Source organism: Carassius carassius, chromosome 13 (genome assembly GCF_963082965.1).
Source record: "Carassius carassius chromosome 13, fCarCar2.1, whole genome shotgun sequence".
NCBI classification, from domain to species: domain Eukaryota; kingdom Metazoa; phylum Chordata; class Actinopteri; order Cypriniformes; family Cyprinidae; genus Carassius; species Carassius carassius.
In genome coordinates, this window is record NC_081767.1 from 22363355 (window position 1) to 22381014 (window position 17660).

The 17660-nt window shown below is 43.8% G+C and overlaps 1 protein-coding gene across 10 annotated transcripts in view; it reads right to left on the minus strand.

Moving 5' to 3' along the window:
- Positions 1-14849, minus strand: part of LOC132156100 (core-binding factor subunit beta-like) — a 40448-nt gene extending 25599 nt beyond the window's left edge. For 2 of the 10 annotated variants that reach the window (XM_059564950.1, XM_059564949.1), the window contains exons 1-3: positions 14210-14849; positions 13491-13577; positions 11643-11759 (exon numbers count right to left, since the gene is read on the minus strand). In XM_059564950.1, the coding sequence (XP_059420933.1) occupies positions 11643-11759; positions 13491-13577; positions 14210-14287 (282 nt within the window). In that variant the 5' untranslated portion in view covers positions 14288-14849. The remainder of the gene's footprint in view (positions 1-11642; positions 11760-13490; positions 13578-14209) is intronic. The other 8 variants (XM_059564955.1, XM_059564952.1, XM_059564953.1 and 5 more) reach the window with 6 other exon arrangements.
- Between the last annotated feature and the right edge of the window lie 2811 nt (positions 14850-17660).

Consider the following 17660-nt stretch of genomic DNA (forward strand, 5'->3'; position numbering starts at 1 on the left):
AAAAGTGGAGATCAAAAAGTTTTTATTTTTTAACTAAAGCATGGTTAATGATCTACCTTGATAAAATGGAATTCCCTTTACTCCCCATTTGCCATCTGAGGGTACGTGCATCCAATTTTTACCTTGTCATATAGTCAGTAAAATACTTGCTCAGTAGACTTTTGGGCTGATGGAATACCTGACTCTGCCTAAATCAAGGTTGTTGCTCAGGGAACGCTTGCTTTGGAACTTCTGAGGAACTCTGGCTGGGAAAGGGTCAAAGTCTCCTCCCTGGGGTTGTGCTTGCTACTGCTAAAATTAAACATCCCCACAGCTGGTTCCTATTAGTCTGCAGTGACACTAGGAGCCTGTGCTGCGGGTGCTCCACCACCCCACTCAGATAATACTACTGTTCCCTGCCACAGGCCAAGTTTAAACTAGCCCTGCATGGCTTCTGCTGGCAACAACTGTGTTTTCAAACCAAGAGGAAAGAAGATGATAGAAAAGAGAGAGTTATAGGGAGAACATTATGGAAAACCCTGTCTCTGGTGAGAGGTGGAACACATTGAGTCTGTCATCACGTTTACGTTTACTGGGGAGAAAAACATTAACATGATAATGTTAACACCATAAGGATCAAACTATATGAAAAAAAATATAATAAAATTAGAGAAGCACAATAAATATTGTATATATATATATATATATATATATATATATATATATATAATACAGTGTTCCTGTAGCTCAAGTGGTAGAGCATTGCACTTTAAAGTGCAAGGTTGGGGGTTTGATTCCCCGGGAACACATGATAGGTAAAAATTGATAGCCTGAATGCACTGTAAGTCGCTTTGGATAAAAGTGTCTGCTAAATGCATACATTTATATTTATTTAATTTAAATATTGTTATCATATCAGCTATCAATATTAGCTTTTTTTATGCAGATTTTCTGTATCTCGTATTTTCTGTATCAGAGTTCATAAACTTTAATGTTGCTTCATAGCACATTTCAAAGTTATTATAATGATTTATTTTCTTTTTATCAGGCATATCATCAGATGGCTGCTTTTGAAGCCATATAATTAAGGTGCTCTTGCCTAGCTGTGTTTCACATATTCTTTACAACTCTACATTTATCTCTAAATTGCTTTTACAGTTTGGGAGTCTGGCAGCAAAACACAGCGTGCACATTGTGAGTAGCAAATGAGACGTTGATGACTGATTTATGGCGTGAGAAATAAACCAATCGGCGGTCTTGTAAGGACACCTCAACCAATAGGCAGACAGCAATCGCACATTCCTGATGACAGGCAGCACATATCTCACATGGTTTTGCATGTTGGGATCAACTGCAAGTCTGAGCGCTTTCCGGTTAGGGTAATATTTTAGCCATAGTCTATTAAAACCATAGCCCTTAAGAGGGATTTGTTTGTGGAAATGGTTCACAATCAGTTTAATTAGGAACAGAGGCTGGGGCACACACATGAACTCTCCCCGTCTGACACTCACTGCTCTAGAGGGAATTCACCATGTCAGACCATGTAAAACAATGACAGATGAGGATATAAGTGACACTTTTTTCAACAACTATAGGTGAAAATGTGTTAACTTAAAAACAATTACTACCTGATTAATCATTTAAAAATGCTTTCAATGATGCAACCAAATAAAGTCAGTAATTTAATTTAAAATAATAATAGTGGTGGTGGAATCACATGCTAATAATATGGTACTTCAAAATATATCATGGTACTAAAATGCATGTGCAATGGCATTTACGTCGTACTCCAGGGTACTTTTTAAGAATACTACAGTACATGTAAAAATAAACTAATCCTATGCAAATAATAACACTATGGTACTAATACTTACTTTTTTGTAAGTAGTAACATGCACTGAGAAAAATAGCCTTAAAGGTGCCATGTGCAAAAATTGAGGTAAAAATATACAAAAAATGACCTACACGCATCAAAAGTATGAGAAGAAATAAGGGCGATGATGTCATTAAAAAAATGTCAAGTTATAGTGCTGCAGAGATATCAACCTTAATTAGCAGTAGCATTACTAGCCCCGGCCCGACAGGTGTCGTAATACCAGTTTCGGCCATGGGAGGCGGTATGCGGGCAACATAACCACCAGCCAACCTGCAATACATGAATAACTCGCACGGCTTGTGGGCGTACCTGAACCTGATGTCAATCGTGTGGAAAGTACAGCCCACTACTTCATTTCAGTTCAGGGAAGAGAGCGGAAGGATGACTTAAGCCCTTGGCAAGAGACCACCACCCGCTACAGGGAAACAACCGCGCTCGGAATCACAAATCAAATCCGATAAGAAAAGGAGCCGAACCAGAGTAAACATCGGCACTGCTTTCAATCGCTGGAGACAACAGATGGACCTGAAAGAAATGAGGTTCGACACCGAACTTGCAACATTTCTTTTGGATTGGTAAGTTAGATGCTGTTAGTATTTCGCTAGAAGTTTGTTTTATATGTTTGTGTATTTTTTTTTCGGGAAGTTATAACATAGAAATGTATCGAAGGCTGTTCTATAAACGTGCTAATGTTAGCGATGGCTAACCGTAGCTGCGTTTGATAATTAGCTAGCTATAACTTTTTTTTATATCATAAGTAACCTGCTCTGTCTAGTCTGTTGGTCTCCGTGTCCTCTTTGCTTCGTGGTTTTTCTGTACATGAGAAAATTGATGTGTGGCGTGAAAGCGTGTGAAAAGAGTCAATTGCGTGTGTCTCACGGTGAATGCTTGAGAATTGGCAGCTCTGGTTACGTTGGTTGGCGCTAGCTTGGTCAACATCAGCTCTCTGATGTTGACCAATGATGTTGACAGAATGCTGTCTGTCAAATTAATTTAATTCAAATAATGTGTATATACAACTCAATGTAATATGAACAAAACGAATATGAACATATTCACTGGTAAAGGTGAAGGGGAGTAGCTTGAAGATGTCATGTTTCAAAATCACTTGACATCACCCAACGTTCCTCTGGAGGCAAAACGTCCTCTTATAGCAGCGGTTCTCAATTCCAGTCCTCGCGCCCCACTGCTCTGCATATTTTGCACGTTTCTCTTTGTTAACACACCTGATTCAGATAATCAGCTCGTTAGAAATGAACTCCGTGCATGAACTGTTTTTCAAATGTTCATTGCTCCCTACTCTCTGAGCAGGGGAAATCTGTTGAAGTTTACCTCACATCAAAACATTCATTCACTGATTTGTGCTGTGCAGCGTCTTTAAACATGGACAACTGTGACATCATATACCTCTGTAAATCAATACAATTTAAATTCACGTCTTGCACACTTCAATGCACTTTGATTGGAACATATAGCTACGTTCACTTCGAACTGGAATCATGGCTGAATATCCTGTGATGTCCACTTCGCAGGGCACTTATGTTCGAATAGAACAAATGTCTGAAGCGCTAAGAGAAATGTTCAAAATGTGCAGAGCAGTGGGGCGCGAGGACTGCAATTGAGAACCGCTGTCTTATAGGCTTCAGCTATGCTCTAGGGTTGTTGTGAAGGTAGGGGCGGAGCATAGAGACTGCCGGTTCTCGTTTGTTACTCTAGAGTAGACCAATTCACTTTATTGAGGCATACTGCCCCCATCTGGTATGGAATGTGGAGTATGACTTGATTTTTTTGCCAGATATGACAGATGGCACCTTTAAATGAGCTTCATGTGGTAACATCTAAATGGACTGATTTTGTCCAAACATAAAATATATCAAAAATACAATCTAACACCAAAGAATCAACCTAAATACAATAGGTTACACAAACCAACAACAATTAAAAGTAAAATTTCCACTGCACTCTGAGCTTACATGTACAATAAAGAATTGTATTTTTTATTCATCATTAACAAAGATTAATAAATGCTGGAAATTTGTTTGTTGATGTTAGCTAATGCATTAACTAATGTTAACAAATGGGACCTTATTGTAAAATGCTACCTAAATATTTAAAAGACCTTCAACATACCATGTAAGTGATAATATAAGCTATGAATATGGTCATCTGGTCATATCGCCATCTGATACAATCAAAGTACCACGGTACCAACAAAGTACTTTAAAGGAAACTAAATGTCCAATGGATTAAAATGACACATCTTGCAAGTACTGCATCTTAAACATAGTAAGTAAATGTTGCCAATGCAGAGAAGTTGCTTTCAAAAGGATGTAAATAGGGCAAAACAAGTAGTCGCAACAGTTCAACATCACCCCGTGCAGTGTTTTGAGTGTGCGAGTCGAGTAGGATCTGGAAAGTGTAGGGGTATGCACAGCGTGGGCTGTATTTTGAAGGCAGACAGTGCGAGGCTCATTAAAGCTGCATGGATCTGAGTTCTGGCAGAGGTGACAGACAGGTGGATAGGATTACCAGTGAGCCCGGGCTCAGAAACACGCATGCTCGGCCACCCGTCAGCACGGGGATCAACGCACACACCCTTCACGCCTTTTTAAATAATTAACAGCCAAAGATTAGTCTGTCAGCCTCAGGGCCAAAAGGTTCATTGATTTCTCTCGGATGCATTTTTAATGAGTGCATCTCAGTGAGGCATTGTCCGTGAAGAGAGGCTTGCTTGACCACAACACCAGCAGCTTTGCGAGAGGCTTGTGATAAAAACACAAACAAAGCCAGTAAGTGCCTCTTCTAATGCCTCGCACTAACTTTCTTTTACACAAAAGCTTGAAGGGAAAGCCTCAGGGGTGACCTTAAAAGAACCTATGGCAAAATGCTATTTAATCCGGCCTGAGCGTTTCCTTTAATTGGTCTTGTGCGACCATCCATAAAGATGTTATGCCTGCGGCATATTTCCTAATCAGCCTTTATGAACTGTAAACATCTCGGCACCAGAGTCTTTAAAGCGTTAGAAGGCTTGAATTAGAACTGAATCACATTTGGTAGTTGTGACAGACACACTAAGAAAGTGATCACTGGATCTGCGGACAATCGCGGCTGACAGAGTGCCTGACGGTGTCAATTACGTATTTCCCTTTCTTTACATTATAAAGTATCACAAGAGATACAACAAGAAACAAAATGTACCTGAGAACCTGATTAAAGGTTCTTCACTGGCATGTTTGGTACCTTGAAGAACCTTTAACACCCATGGAAGCTTTCCACTTCACAAAATGTTCTTTATAGTGGAAAAAGTTTCTTTAGATGATTAAGATTAAATGTTCTTCACACTAAGAAAAAAAAATGGATCACCTTTGCAATCACTATGAAAACCTCTTTTAGAACCTTTAAGTGTGTACTATATGTTGCAAAATGATTAAATGAGCTCAAATGTAGCTCACCCAAAGAAAAAAATTGTGTTTGACCCCCATTGACATTTATTGCATTGACATATTTCAAAATATCTTATGCGTTTCACAGAAGAACGCAAGTCATATAGGTTTAGACCAAGATGAGAGTTAATAAAGACAGAATTTTCACTTTTCTTTTAACATCCGTTTTGAGCAATCAAAGAATTTCAGACAAAATGTTCCGAATGAAAACACGCTTTTTAAAAGTGACCTTACAAAGCTGACATGGGGAGAAGTTATAGTTATAGGCCTCTGACAAGCATGGACAGCTTTCACTAGAATAACAGAAATAAATATGTAGTTTAATAGTGGTTCTGAAATGAAATGAAGACGGTGCAGTGCGGTATGGTTTTATTTTACATTCTTATGGGTTTAGGGAGGCTATACATTCCTTAAATCTACAGAAACAAGCGGGAGCTGTTGAAAGACCAATTCAAAAATGTAAAACCAATGAGCGTGTCTGAAATACTACTGCTACAGAAATAAAACTGAAAGTTAAAAAAAATGCAAACCTATGCCATGTTTCATTCAAGAGAGACTGTTCTCTTACGAGAGCTCTCTCGTACTGCGTCTTAGCTAAGACGCTACGGGAAAAGTCTCTTTTCACGAAATACTGAAGCAAAAAATTATCCTTAATTTTGTATTTTTGTAAAGCGCATTTGCAGCAGTACACAGCCATAGGCGAGACGGCTCGTTCGCTCATTGGCTTGTTCTGCGGCAACTGCACAGCCTATCGAGCGCAGGCTGATGCAACATTAGACCAATAAGGGCGCTTCGCGCCCTTCTTGCCACTTCCCGCCGAAACGGGTGTGGCCCAACCTATAAAAGGAGCTCGAAAAGGCTGACTCACCTGATTTTTCATCTCTTCAGCGAAGTTCACGCATCGCTGGATCACGAGGAAGCAAGCGCCGTCTGGAAGAGCATATTAGCAGGACGAGCCATCCTGAAGCCGCTGGCATCGCCGCCTTCCACTGCCGTTCCTGCTGCGCTATCCGGCGCCCATATCCTTTACATCCTTGTTCTGTTATATCCTGTGTGTGTGTTCGCCCTGCGACGCACATTCACAAAAGAGCTGCGTCTTTTTAAAGATGCCCTCGTGCGGCTCGTGCAGAGCCCCGCTCAGCGAAGGAGATCGTCACGTCATCTGCGTCTCCTGTCTGGGTGAGGACCATGCAGCGCTCGCGCTCGCTGACGGCGGATGCCCTCATTGCGAGTTGATGCCTATGGTGACTCTGAGGACTCGCCTGGCATCCTTCTTGAAGCCTGCATCACCCGCTGCGCCGCAGCGCCGTAAGAAGCGCCGCTTGCAGCGACTACCAGAACCGCGGCAAGCCTCGGCTTCGAGTGGTTTGCACCAGCGCCCCCTTCACGTTCCCGGCTGGATGGTAGCTATCTTCTGGATGAGCGCTCTTCCTCAAGCTCAAAGCACGCCCCTTTTCTTCCTGAGCTTCACGAAGAAGTGGCGAAGGCTTGGGACGCTCCATTCTCGGCGAGAATCCGCTCATCTGTTTCGCCAGCATTCTCCACACTGGACGGTGCTAAGAACAGAGGCTACCTGTCACTTCCGCCGGTGGAACAGGCTATAGCAGCGCACCTTTGCCCGCCCTCTGCTGGACGGCGGACTAAGGCGGCGTTACCATCCAAAGCCTGCCGCATGACGTCATCGCAGCTCGCACGGATATTCTCTGCTGCTGGGCAGGCTGCGTCTGCGTTACACACTATGGCTACGCTACAGATCTTCCAGGGCGATCTTCTCCGCAAGCTGGATGAGATGGGACCTGAAGCGATCTGTCTCGCGGATCTGAGGAGTGCTTCGGATCTCTCCCTCCGCGCTACTAAGTCCGCTGCACAGGCCATGGGACGGGTTATGGCTTCCGCTACGGTGGCTGAGAGGCATTTGTGGCTGACGCTTTCTGACATCAAGTAGTCTGAGCGCGCTGCGTTCCTTGACGCGCCGCTAACTCCTGCCAGCCTCTTCGGATCTTCCGTCAACGAGTTTGTGGAGAGATTCGCCGAGGACCAGAAAGCTTCGCAGGCGTTCAAGCACTTCTTGCCGAAGCGCTCCAGTTCTGCAGCTAGCCGCTCTAGACCGGCCCCTCAGAGCTCTCAGTCGCGCCCACCGCCTCCTGCTGCGTCATCGCGACAGCGTCAGCAACGCAGCTCGGGACACCGTTCTCGCTCTTCAAGCCGTCGCCCCGCGCCGCGGGAGCCGCGGCAGAGGATTGCGGTGAAGCCAGAAGCCCCGAAAGCATCCTAGCACTGCTGGGAAAGCGCCGGTGTTCGAGTTCCGCTGCGGCAGAGCTCTCACCCAAGCGCGCCGCTGTTGCAGTTCCAAGAGTTGTGACTGCCTCAGTGTCTTCTGCAATGCGCAAGCCTGCACGAGTGCCCGCTTGCCTGCACACAAAAGCCGTTATCATGGCTACCCAGATGTTTCACAAAAAGAGTGTTTTTTTTGGTGTTCCGGCCACGGCCGATGGTGCTATAAATGTTGTGACGATGCCCACTCCTCAGTGCCCATCTCCACATGTAAGCACAGCCCTGCACACAGGGCCTGCGCCCATAATGTCGACTCAAGTCGGTCGCGCACACTGCATAGTAAACGTGCCCACCCCTCAGTGCCCACAATTACTATGTCACACGCGTCATGTGGTTTCTGTAAAAACGAAACCCGTGCACGCTCGTCCGGCCACGGCCGATGGTGCTATAAATGCAGTGACGATGCCCACTACCCAGTGCCCATCTCCACATGTAAGCACAGCCCTGCACACAGGGCTAGCGCACATAAGATCGACACGGATCGGTCGAGCGCATCGCATAGTAAACGTGCCCACTTCCCAGTGGCCACATACACTATGTCACATACGGCGCGGGGCTTCTGTAAAAACGAGGCCCGTGCACGTACATTCTGCACAGGCAGACAGCGAGTTGAAAGTGGTAAAAGTGCACACATGCAGCCCACGGTTACTCGCAGATATATCGAGTCCCACGGGACCCGCTCAGCCTCCCTCCAGTTGGTTAAGCGCCGGAACGGGGTCGAGGAAGAGCGATCTGCCCGCTGTGATCAGCGCGCTCCCTGTCTCAGATGCGCAGCACACTCGAGCGCCGCCGTTGCCCAGTCAACAGAGCGCGTTTCGCATCCAGCCCTTAGCCATTCATGCAGATGCATGGTCAGCGCTTCCAGGGGTTTCGGATTGGGTGCTAGGCATTATAAAGAGAGGCTACTTGCTACAGTTTTCTCGACGCCCACCGCGCTTTTCAGCGCGCGTCGAAACTACGGTCAAAACAGAAGTAGCACACATACTTCGGGCCGAAATATCAAAACTGTTGAGCAAAGGGGCTTTAAAGCCTGTGTCTCAAGCTCAAAGCGAGGGGGGGCTGTACAGCAGATACTTTCTGGTGCCCAAGAGAGACGGGGGTCTCAGGCCCATACTGGATCTAAGACAGCTGAACAAGGCATTGATGAAACGCAGTTTCAAAATGCTCACGACCAGGAAGCTCCTCGCGCAGATTCGCAGAGGGGACTGCTTCATGTCAATAGATCTGAAGGACGCGTATTTTCAAATACAGATAGCGTCAAACCACAGGCGATATTTGAGATTCGCCTTTGAGGGCCAGGCATACCAGTTTGCAGTCCTGCCATTCGGCTTGTCCGTAGCTCCTCGTACGTTTACGAGGTGCATGGATGCAGCGCTCGCTCCTCTCAGACTCAGAGGCATACGAGTGCTGAATTATTTGGACGACTGGCTGGTTCTGGGGACTTCCCCGAGTGTGAAAATGGTGTCGACGGACGCCTCCACTTCGGGATGGGGAGCGCTGCTCGAAGGCAGACCGTCCTTTGGCCTATGGTCAGAACGGGAAAAGCTCCATCATATCAACTGCCTGGAAATGCTGGCAGTGGAGAACGGGCTGACGCGCTTTTGTCCCCATATCAAGGATCACCACGTCGTAGTCCGTTCGGACAACATGTCCGTAGTGTCCTACATAAATCGCCAGGGCGGTCTCGGGTCCCGAAACCTGTGCAGGCTGACGGAACGCCTCCTGATTTGGGCTCAGCGCAACGATTTGGCACCCTCAACCGGAGTTGCGGTCCCTCCATGTATGGGCACTCAACGGTTACCCGCTGATCTCGCAGTGGGAGTGCTAAATACCATCACTCAGGCTAGAGCTCCGTCGACACGACGTCTGTATGCCTCGAAGTGGTCGGTGTTCTCCAGCTGGTGCACAGCTCGAGGTTATTCACCCCTTAGTTGTGAGGTGACGGAGGTCCTCTCCTTCCTTCAGGAGCTGTTGGATAAGGGCAGAGCCCCATCCACGCTCAAAGTTTATGTGGCTGCCATCGCGGCGTTTTCTGAAACGGCGTCCGGTCAGTCAATAGGAAGGAATGATTTAGTCATCCGGTTCCTCAGAGGAGCTAGGAGGCTGAATCCTCCCAGACCTCCGTCAGTCCCTATGTGGGACCTCGCGGCGGTTTTGGAGGCCTTGAAGGGTCCCCCTTTCGAGCCTATCCAATCGATTAGCCTTCAGCATCTGTCGTTCAAGATAGTATTCTTCTTGGCTCTCGCTTCTGTGAAGCGTGTGGGTGATTTGCACGCGCTCTCGGTGAGCCAGTCGTGCTTGGAGTTTGGGCCCAATGACTCAAGAGTCATACTCAAACCTAGGCACGGTTATGTGCCGAAATCCTTCAACACACCATTTCGGGCTCAGGTTATTGCCCTGTCTGCCCTGCCGGTGTCAGGGGAGGATGGAGACTCGAGTCTTCTTTGCCCTGTCAGGGTTTTAAGAGCTTATGTGTCTCGCTCTGCTGCCTTTCGGCAGACGGAGCAGCTATTTGTCTCGTTCGGTGGACGTTCCAAGGGAATGGCTGTTTCGACACAGACTCTATCCAGATGGATAGTTGACGCCATAGCGTTAGCTTACGCTTCCAGGGGCCTTCAGTGCCCGTTGGGCGTCAGAGCACACTCCACAAGAGGCGTCGCCTCGTCGTGGGCGTGGTCTACTGGGATCTCCTTGCAGGATATATGTATGGCGGCAGGTTGGGCCTCGCCGTCTACATTTATCAGGTTCTATAACCTGGAGGTTCCCGCCTTGCAAGCAAGGCTGCTGTCGGTATAGACGAATCAGGGCCCTGAGGGGAATTCTGAGTTCACGAGCGCTATGCGCTGCCGACTGTTATATGGGCAGTATTGCGTAAGACCCGCATTGCCACATTGGTTAGGCCTTGCCTCGGCTTTGTGATGTCATATTGCCGCATCTACGGATGCTGCTAGATATGGGACGGAGGGCTTTCCCCCTTTCTGTCCTGGACTCTCTGTGAGTCCCTCAGGTGACTGTGCACTGTAAATCCTGGGCGTTGCTTCAGGTTTATTGGTGTGTGATCCCTGCGCGCACGGCGTTTTACATTGGGTTCCCGTAGCGTCTTAGCTAAGACGCAGTACGAGAGAGCTCTCGTAAGAGAACGTACTCGGTTACTAAACGTAACCTCGGTTCTCTCTAGAAGAGCGAACGAGTACTGCGTTCTCTGCCGTGCGTACGATTCACTCTCATTCGCTTCGGCAAAGAAATAAATCAGGTGAGTCAGCCTTTTCGAGCTCCTTTTATAGGTTGGGCCACACCCGTTTCGGCGGGAAGTGGCAAGAAGGGCGCGAAGCGCCCTTATTTTTCTGATGTTGCATCAGCCTGCGCTCGATAGGCTGTGCAGTTGCCGCAGAACAAGCCAATGAGCGAACGAGCCGTCTCGCCTATGGCTGTGTACTGCTGCAAATGCGCTTTACAAAAATACAAAATTAAGGATAATTTTTTGCTTCAGTATTTCGTGAAAAGAGACTTTTCCCGTAGCGTCTTAGCTAAGACGCAGTACTCGTTCGCTCTTCTAGAGAGAACCGAGGTTACGTTTAGTAACCGAGTACGTTTTTCTTGCTGTCTGCAGTGTAATATTTCAAGGGTTCATTTTTTCTTGAGATGTGTGAGAGAGAAACATATCATCATGGAAAATCAAGGCTTTTGCCCATCTAAACCATGGATATGTCTGGTTTGAGAAAGCGACACACTTCCTCTACAGTGCATAAAGAAAAGAAAAGACTACAGAGAAACTGAAATGACTTCTTCAACCATTGCTCAGATTTCGTAAATTATGCAGGTGACTTTTGAAACTGACTAAAAGTTTTTTTTATGGAAGTCTTTCATGTTACTATTATCATACATTTGTATAAAAGTGGGTATATATGTTTATTACCTGATTTAAAAAATGGAGATAAGGGGAGCAATTGAAAGCTTAAATGAGGGGCAGAAATAATTGCAAATAAATAAGGAGACAGTGTTAAGACTACCTTTCCCGTCTCCCGCTCGAAGTCCACATATTCTCGGGTGGGCGCCTGCCGCTGATCCCCATGAAGGTTGGCTGGGAAGAACTGCAGCGAGAGGTTGGTGCCGGTCGCCACAAAAGCCTTTTAGAGGGAAATCAATACAAACAGGATAAGAAAGCCAGGCCCGAACATAAATTATGCAGCCTGTCATTTCTGTTTTCACATCAGAGAGAAGACAAGAATGCCTTGAGCCAAGGCCAGCGCTCAAATCATTAGAAAAAGAAGGGTGGATGGGATTGGGGGGGGGGGGGGGTGGATGGTGCACAAACGCAAAGAGAGAAAAAAAGCAAGTCATCATTTTCTCTATTTCAGGTATTGAGATACACACATCTGATTCTATTTTACCAACGCTCATTGATGGCAAACTGGGCTTCACCAAACTGAGTTTGAGAGGAGACAGAACGCAGGAGTGAATGAGTGACAGAGAGATAACAGAGACAGAGAGGAGTACAAAATCAATAATTGTTATAAATGCAGACCCTCTCTTACATTAATAGCAGTAGGACTGCTGTAAAGATTTTGAATTATGGAACAATAATTCAATAACGTTCTCAAGGAGCATGAGCAACAAATAAAAAAAGGGTGGGGGGATTTTATACCAAACTGGCTTGCAGAATTCTGTTGCATTTTAATTATATATGTACAAATATATATTCAAATTAATCATCTGATTCGCTTTCACGTATATAATCAAACATATACATAGACAGTAGTATTGTTAATTCTATTAATATTCAGCATCATAGCAATGGGCATACAAAAGGCATAATGACATGACGAAAATGACTCTCTGAAGCTTTGTAACAGACAGGCAAATAAGGCCAAACGTGTCCACATCTTTCTGATTAAAGAATTTAAGTGCACACAGTCACAGCACAGCACAACTGAATTAGCAATGACAGCATAATGACAGAACATTGCATCAAAAAACATGTAGGAATTATACAAACAAAACAAAATCCTTTTTAATTAGCATTTTATATTAGAAATCCTCTAGTTATGTTTTCCATTAAGTTACTGGTCAGTAAACGATTATCATCAGCTGTAAGACCTGTAAATAGATGTTTATGATGAAATTCTGCCAGAAAAAATCGAATTAAATAAAAACGTGACATCAAACAGAAATAGTGGAATCTATTTGATCTATCTAGTCTGTAATGTTATTATGAACAGAATGAATATAATCTGAATTAAAGTAACAGTTGTCCCAGCTGTTCTTAGAAATATTTTGGGTAGCAAAATTTATCTTGAAACAGCCCTGAAGACATGAGATACAAACAAAGAAATAAACAAGCCTCCCCAAGTTAGCAAACCAGTACAAGAAAAAGGGTATGACACAAAGTGAACCTAATGCAAATCTGATTTAGAGTATTTTTTAATTATCAATAAAGTAAAATGAATTTTTTTAAATAGGCGAAAAAAATGACGAGATAATCTATGATAATATGCAGTCCCATGGTATTTTTTAAGAGACTGTAAATTAGACACGTCCGAGTTCATCTGCACCCGAGAGATGCGTTTCTGATGATAATTAAAAGAATCCGAGAGGCACTTTATGTTTAATGATTGATTAATTATTTGTAGTCCTAATGATACAGCGAATTAAATACCAAGTCAGTAGGCTATAACACGATAGGCTATGGATCATAAATGTTCTCTGCAGTGTGTTTGGCGCTCATAACAAGTAGGCTATTTGAAAATAGTTGTTGGTGACGGCGTGACAGTTCTGGATGTCTAATCACGTTACTGTGTTGCCAGCACTGATGCGGGGTCAGCAGTCACTGACCGGTGCTGTGAGGTGCGTGTACTCACGATCTCTGAGCGGCCGTCACGGCACGCGTTCTGGAAGCGCGCCTGCCTCTCTTCATGCGGCCGGTCGCGGAAACCGGTGTATTTAATCTGTAACAGGGATGAAAGAATCACAAGTGTCTTGTTATTAAAGAGCTTCATTAGAGCACACTGTTAAAATATTTTCTTTATGATAACAACATCGTTATGTTCCTCTATTTAACCTGTCACAATATTTTCCGTCCTTTATGCTCACTTTTATGACGTTTTGTTTAAATTTAATTGTTTTCTTAAGGGGGCAGTTGAATGTAATGAACTTATTCTTGCAGGTTTTGACTTTTTATGCCACTTTGATTTCCTTAAAAACTGTTCGTATGTGGCCCGGGGTGATTTAATTTGTTGAGATTAAAGTCGAATAATGAACATATGTGCAAGCTATAGGAAAAATAAGTTGAAAATGCGCTCGTTTGACATCCAGATTGTCTGGTAATGTTTTAAATTCAGATAAAAATCAGACAAACTTTCATTATTTTACTAGAGTTAAAAGGTGAGGTGCAAAGGTGCGTATTTTAAATCTATGCTGCATCTATATTTTTGTTGATACATGCATGCAAAGTAATTTTGTAACTGCCGTGAATGGAGGGTTGAAAACTGGCGATGACACGCTTGTTTTCATGTCACGCGAGAGGTGCAACTTTGTTTCCGACACTTTATCAAATGTCTCTCGGATGATTCGAGCTCACCTCGCACTCGCGACTGAGTTTCCTGAAGAACTCCTCGTTCTCGAACTTGCTCCTCTGATCCGGGACCACCCGAGGCATCTCGAACGCGATTTGATCAATTGTGATAATTGTATTTGTCTAAACTTGCAAAGATAGTGAATCGTTGTCTTGAAACACGCAAGTCCCGCTCTTATTTCCTTCCGTCTTTTTCTCTTCTTCTAATGATGGAGTATGTTGTAGTGAGCTTTGTATTTTTTAAAATGTCAAACCTCCTTCGGATTTCGCCTCTTGTGGGGTCCGTGAGTTGTGCTGCACTAGATTTGGCTGTAATTTGCAGTTGGCTTGTTGTTGTTCCTCACTCTCGCGCGTGTGATCCCCGACTGATGACAACAGACGCTCGCTCGCGCTACTTTATCCGTCTCATGAGCTGCATGGCTCACAGTTACTTCCTGGCTCCTCGGAGTCCGACTTATGACTGTACACCCAAAATACTCCCCCCATTCACAATTCTCTCCACTATGGACCGTGTGTGCGCAGGCGTTAAATACACCAAAACTTCATTGCGCGAGATGCTTGGTATTTTTCTTTCTCGTATTCTTAATAGGTATTGATGTTAAAGTTGTTACCTGTGATGGAGATTGTGTGTGGAATTTCTAAACGCATCATGTTAGCGATTTTCTTAGAAACAAAATTACGTTCTCTCATCAGAGAAATGAACCCAAAAAAGTGAACTATTACAGGCCTATATTTTTTTATTTTGTTATTACGTAAGTCAATTTTGAGATCTGTTTGTGATCCACCCAAGATAAACAAACGTGCACAGAAAGACAAAGAACACGGATGAACGGACAATAGATAGACAGACAGATGGACGGATGATAGTAGACAGACATACAGACAGACAGACAGACAGACAGATAGATAGATAGATAGATAGATAGATAGATAGATAGATAGATAGATAGATGGATGGATGGATGGATGGATGGATGGATGGATGGATGATGGATGATAGATAGTTGGATGGATGGATGGATGATGGATGATAGATAGTTGGATGGATGGATGGATGATGGATGGATGATAGTTGGATGGATGGATGATAGATAGATAGATAGATAGATAGATAGATAGATAGATAGATAGATAGATAGATAGATAGATAGATAGATAGATAGATAGATAGATAGACACATGGACCGACGGATGGATGGATGGACGGACAGGCGGATGATAGATGGATGGATGGACGGACGGATGATGGATGGATGGATGGATGGACAGATGGATGATAGATGGATGGATGGACGGACGATGGAGGGATGGATGAATGGATGGATGTACAGACAGAAGATAGATAGATAGATAGATAGATAGATAGATAGATAGATAGATAGATAGATAGATAGATAGATAGATAGATAGATAGATAGATAGAAATGAAATAATTCTCTACTGATTTTAATATGTTTTAGATGAGTGTATTACAACATCTGTGGTAAATATTTGGGTGTTGAGACATATCTATCTTTATTGTGCATGTTTTGAAGTTGCAGCTTCCCTCAGGACAGAGGGGGAGGTAGAGAAAAGAGAGCGAGAATGGGGACGCAGTACCTGAGACATCCAAAGGCCTCCAAGCCCTGTCAGATCTAGCAGACAGATTGCATAATTTTGTGCAACTGACCCCAGCTATCGTGTGTGACTTTCACATGTTAAAAGTGTTTCAACTGTCAGAATATCGCTGCGTGTATGATACTATGGTTAAAATAGTGAATGAGTAAAGAATCTTCACTGCATTTGTCGCTTGTTCATTTTGCACTTCCTACACTGTTTCTTTTTTATTAAACACACCCATCTGTTTCTGGCTGTCACATTAAAGATGATAGTTATGAGTTCTCAGTAACTGTGGCAAATCTGTCAGATAGAAATATATTGGTATAATCACTACATAATTTAAATTCCAATTTAAATTTACTCATTTAGCAACTTACAATTGCTTTAATTGTCAGAGGTTGCACACCTCTGGAGCAACTAGGGGTTAAGTGTCTTGCTCAGGAACACATTGGTGTCTCACAGTGGATTCGAACCCAGGTCTCTCACACCAAAGGCATGCATCTTATCCACTGCGCTAACACCACCCACAATTTTTTTTTGTTTACTGAACACAAGGCCTATTATCTACATTTACTTTTAGCTGACACTTTTATCCAAAGCGACTTACAATTGCTATATTTGTGTCAGAGGTCGCACACCTCTGGAGCAACTAGACGTTAAGTGTCTTGCTCAGGGACACATTGGTGTCTCACAGTGGATTTGAACCCAGGTCTCTCACACCAAAGGCATGGGTCTTATCCACTACGCCAACACCACCATCTATTTAATTGTATTGCCAGTATACATGTATAAAAAAACAACTTATATCTTCAAAAAAAAAAACCTTTGCAAAGTGTGTGTGTGTGCCATGTAAAAACTTATATTACCCAAGCAATTATTAGTTTAGCACCCATTAGTGGTAAGTGGGTGCACATATTCCCTTGGCCCTCTAATCTGTTCTCATATTAACACTTCCATTGTGTTGTAGACCTGCATTAGTGCCATTAGAGTTAAACAGCATTGTATAAAATGTTTTGCAAATTTTGACAAGGACCATAAAGTATAAGATATTACAGTATGCAATGGGATTTTGTGCCCTAGATATGACTCCTTGCAAACTGCATGTGATGAGTTTTTAGCTCGTCTCTGTTTTTCTCCTGTCCTCTTTTTCATGCATCAGACTAAGATCTGTGGTGAGTTAATGTGTTAAAAGGCTGTGCTTTGGGCCAAATGGGCCATGTGAGTGCTTTAATAGCACCACATAACACTCATTAATTAATGAAATATTCTGTGGTTACCGTCTGAGACCCATTTTGACAGAGTGCTCACAGCCTAGAGCTACTAGGTGTCTGTTCCAATAGGTTTCATCTGAATGGACACTGGGTTTTACCACTAAAGATCCACTTAAGGGTCACTAGAAAACTTTAGTCTTTCTGTGATGTCTGTGCAAACTATAAGAGGAAAAAGTTTTGTTTGTGTTGTTCTGAGCAGTTTTGCACCTCACTGTTTCTAAATTGTTTGCCGCGCACAGCTGCGCTGAAAGAATGCATAAACAACAGATCAAGAAATCCCCCAGATTTTTTTTTGTCTTCAATCCATGCAGTATTGCAAGTGATGTGTTGATTTGAGAATTTAAGAAGGGTAATCTTTTGTTCAGGTATGCTATTAAATATTAAATTGCATCAGGCAAACAAGTCAGACACATAATAGTTCTGCTGACTATACAACTTTGGCTTTGTTGGTGTGTGTCTGCACTGAATAAAGCTCAGGTGCTGTCGAGATAATGATGTGATTTAAAAGCCTACCAGCCATTTAGTAAAGAAGCTAAACATAGCTCTATCTGGAAGTCTGACACACACATTCTGCTCTTACTGGGGGA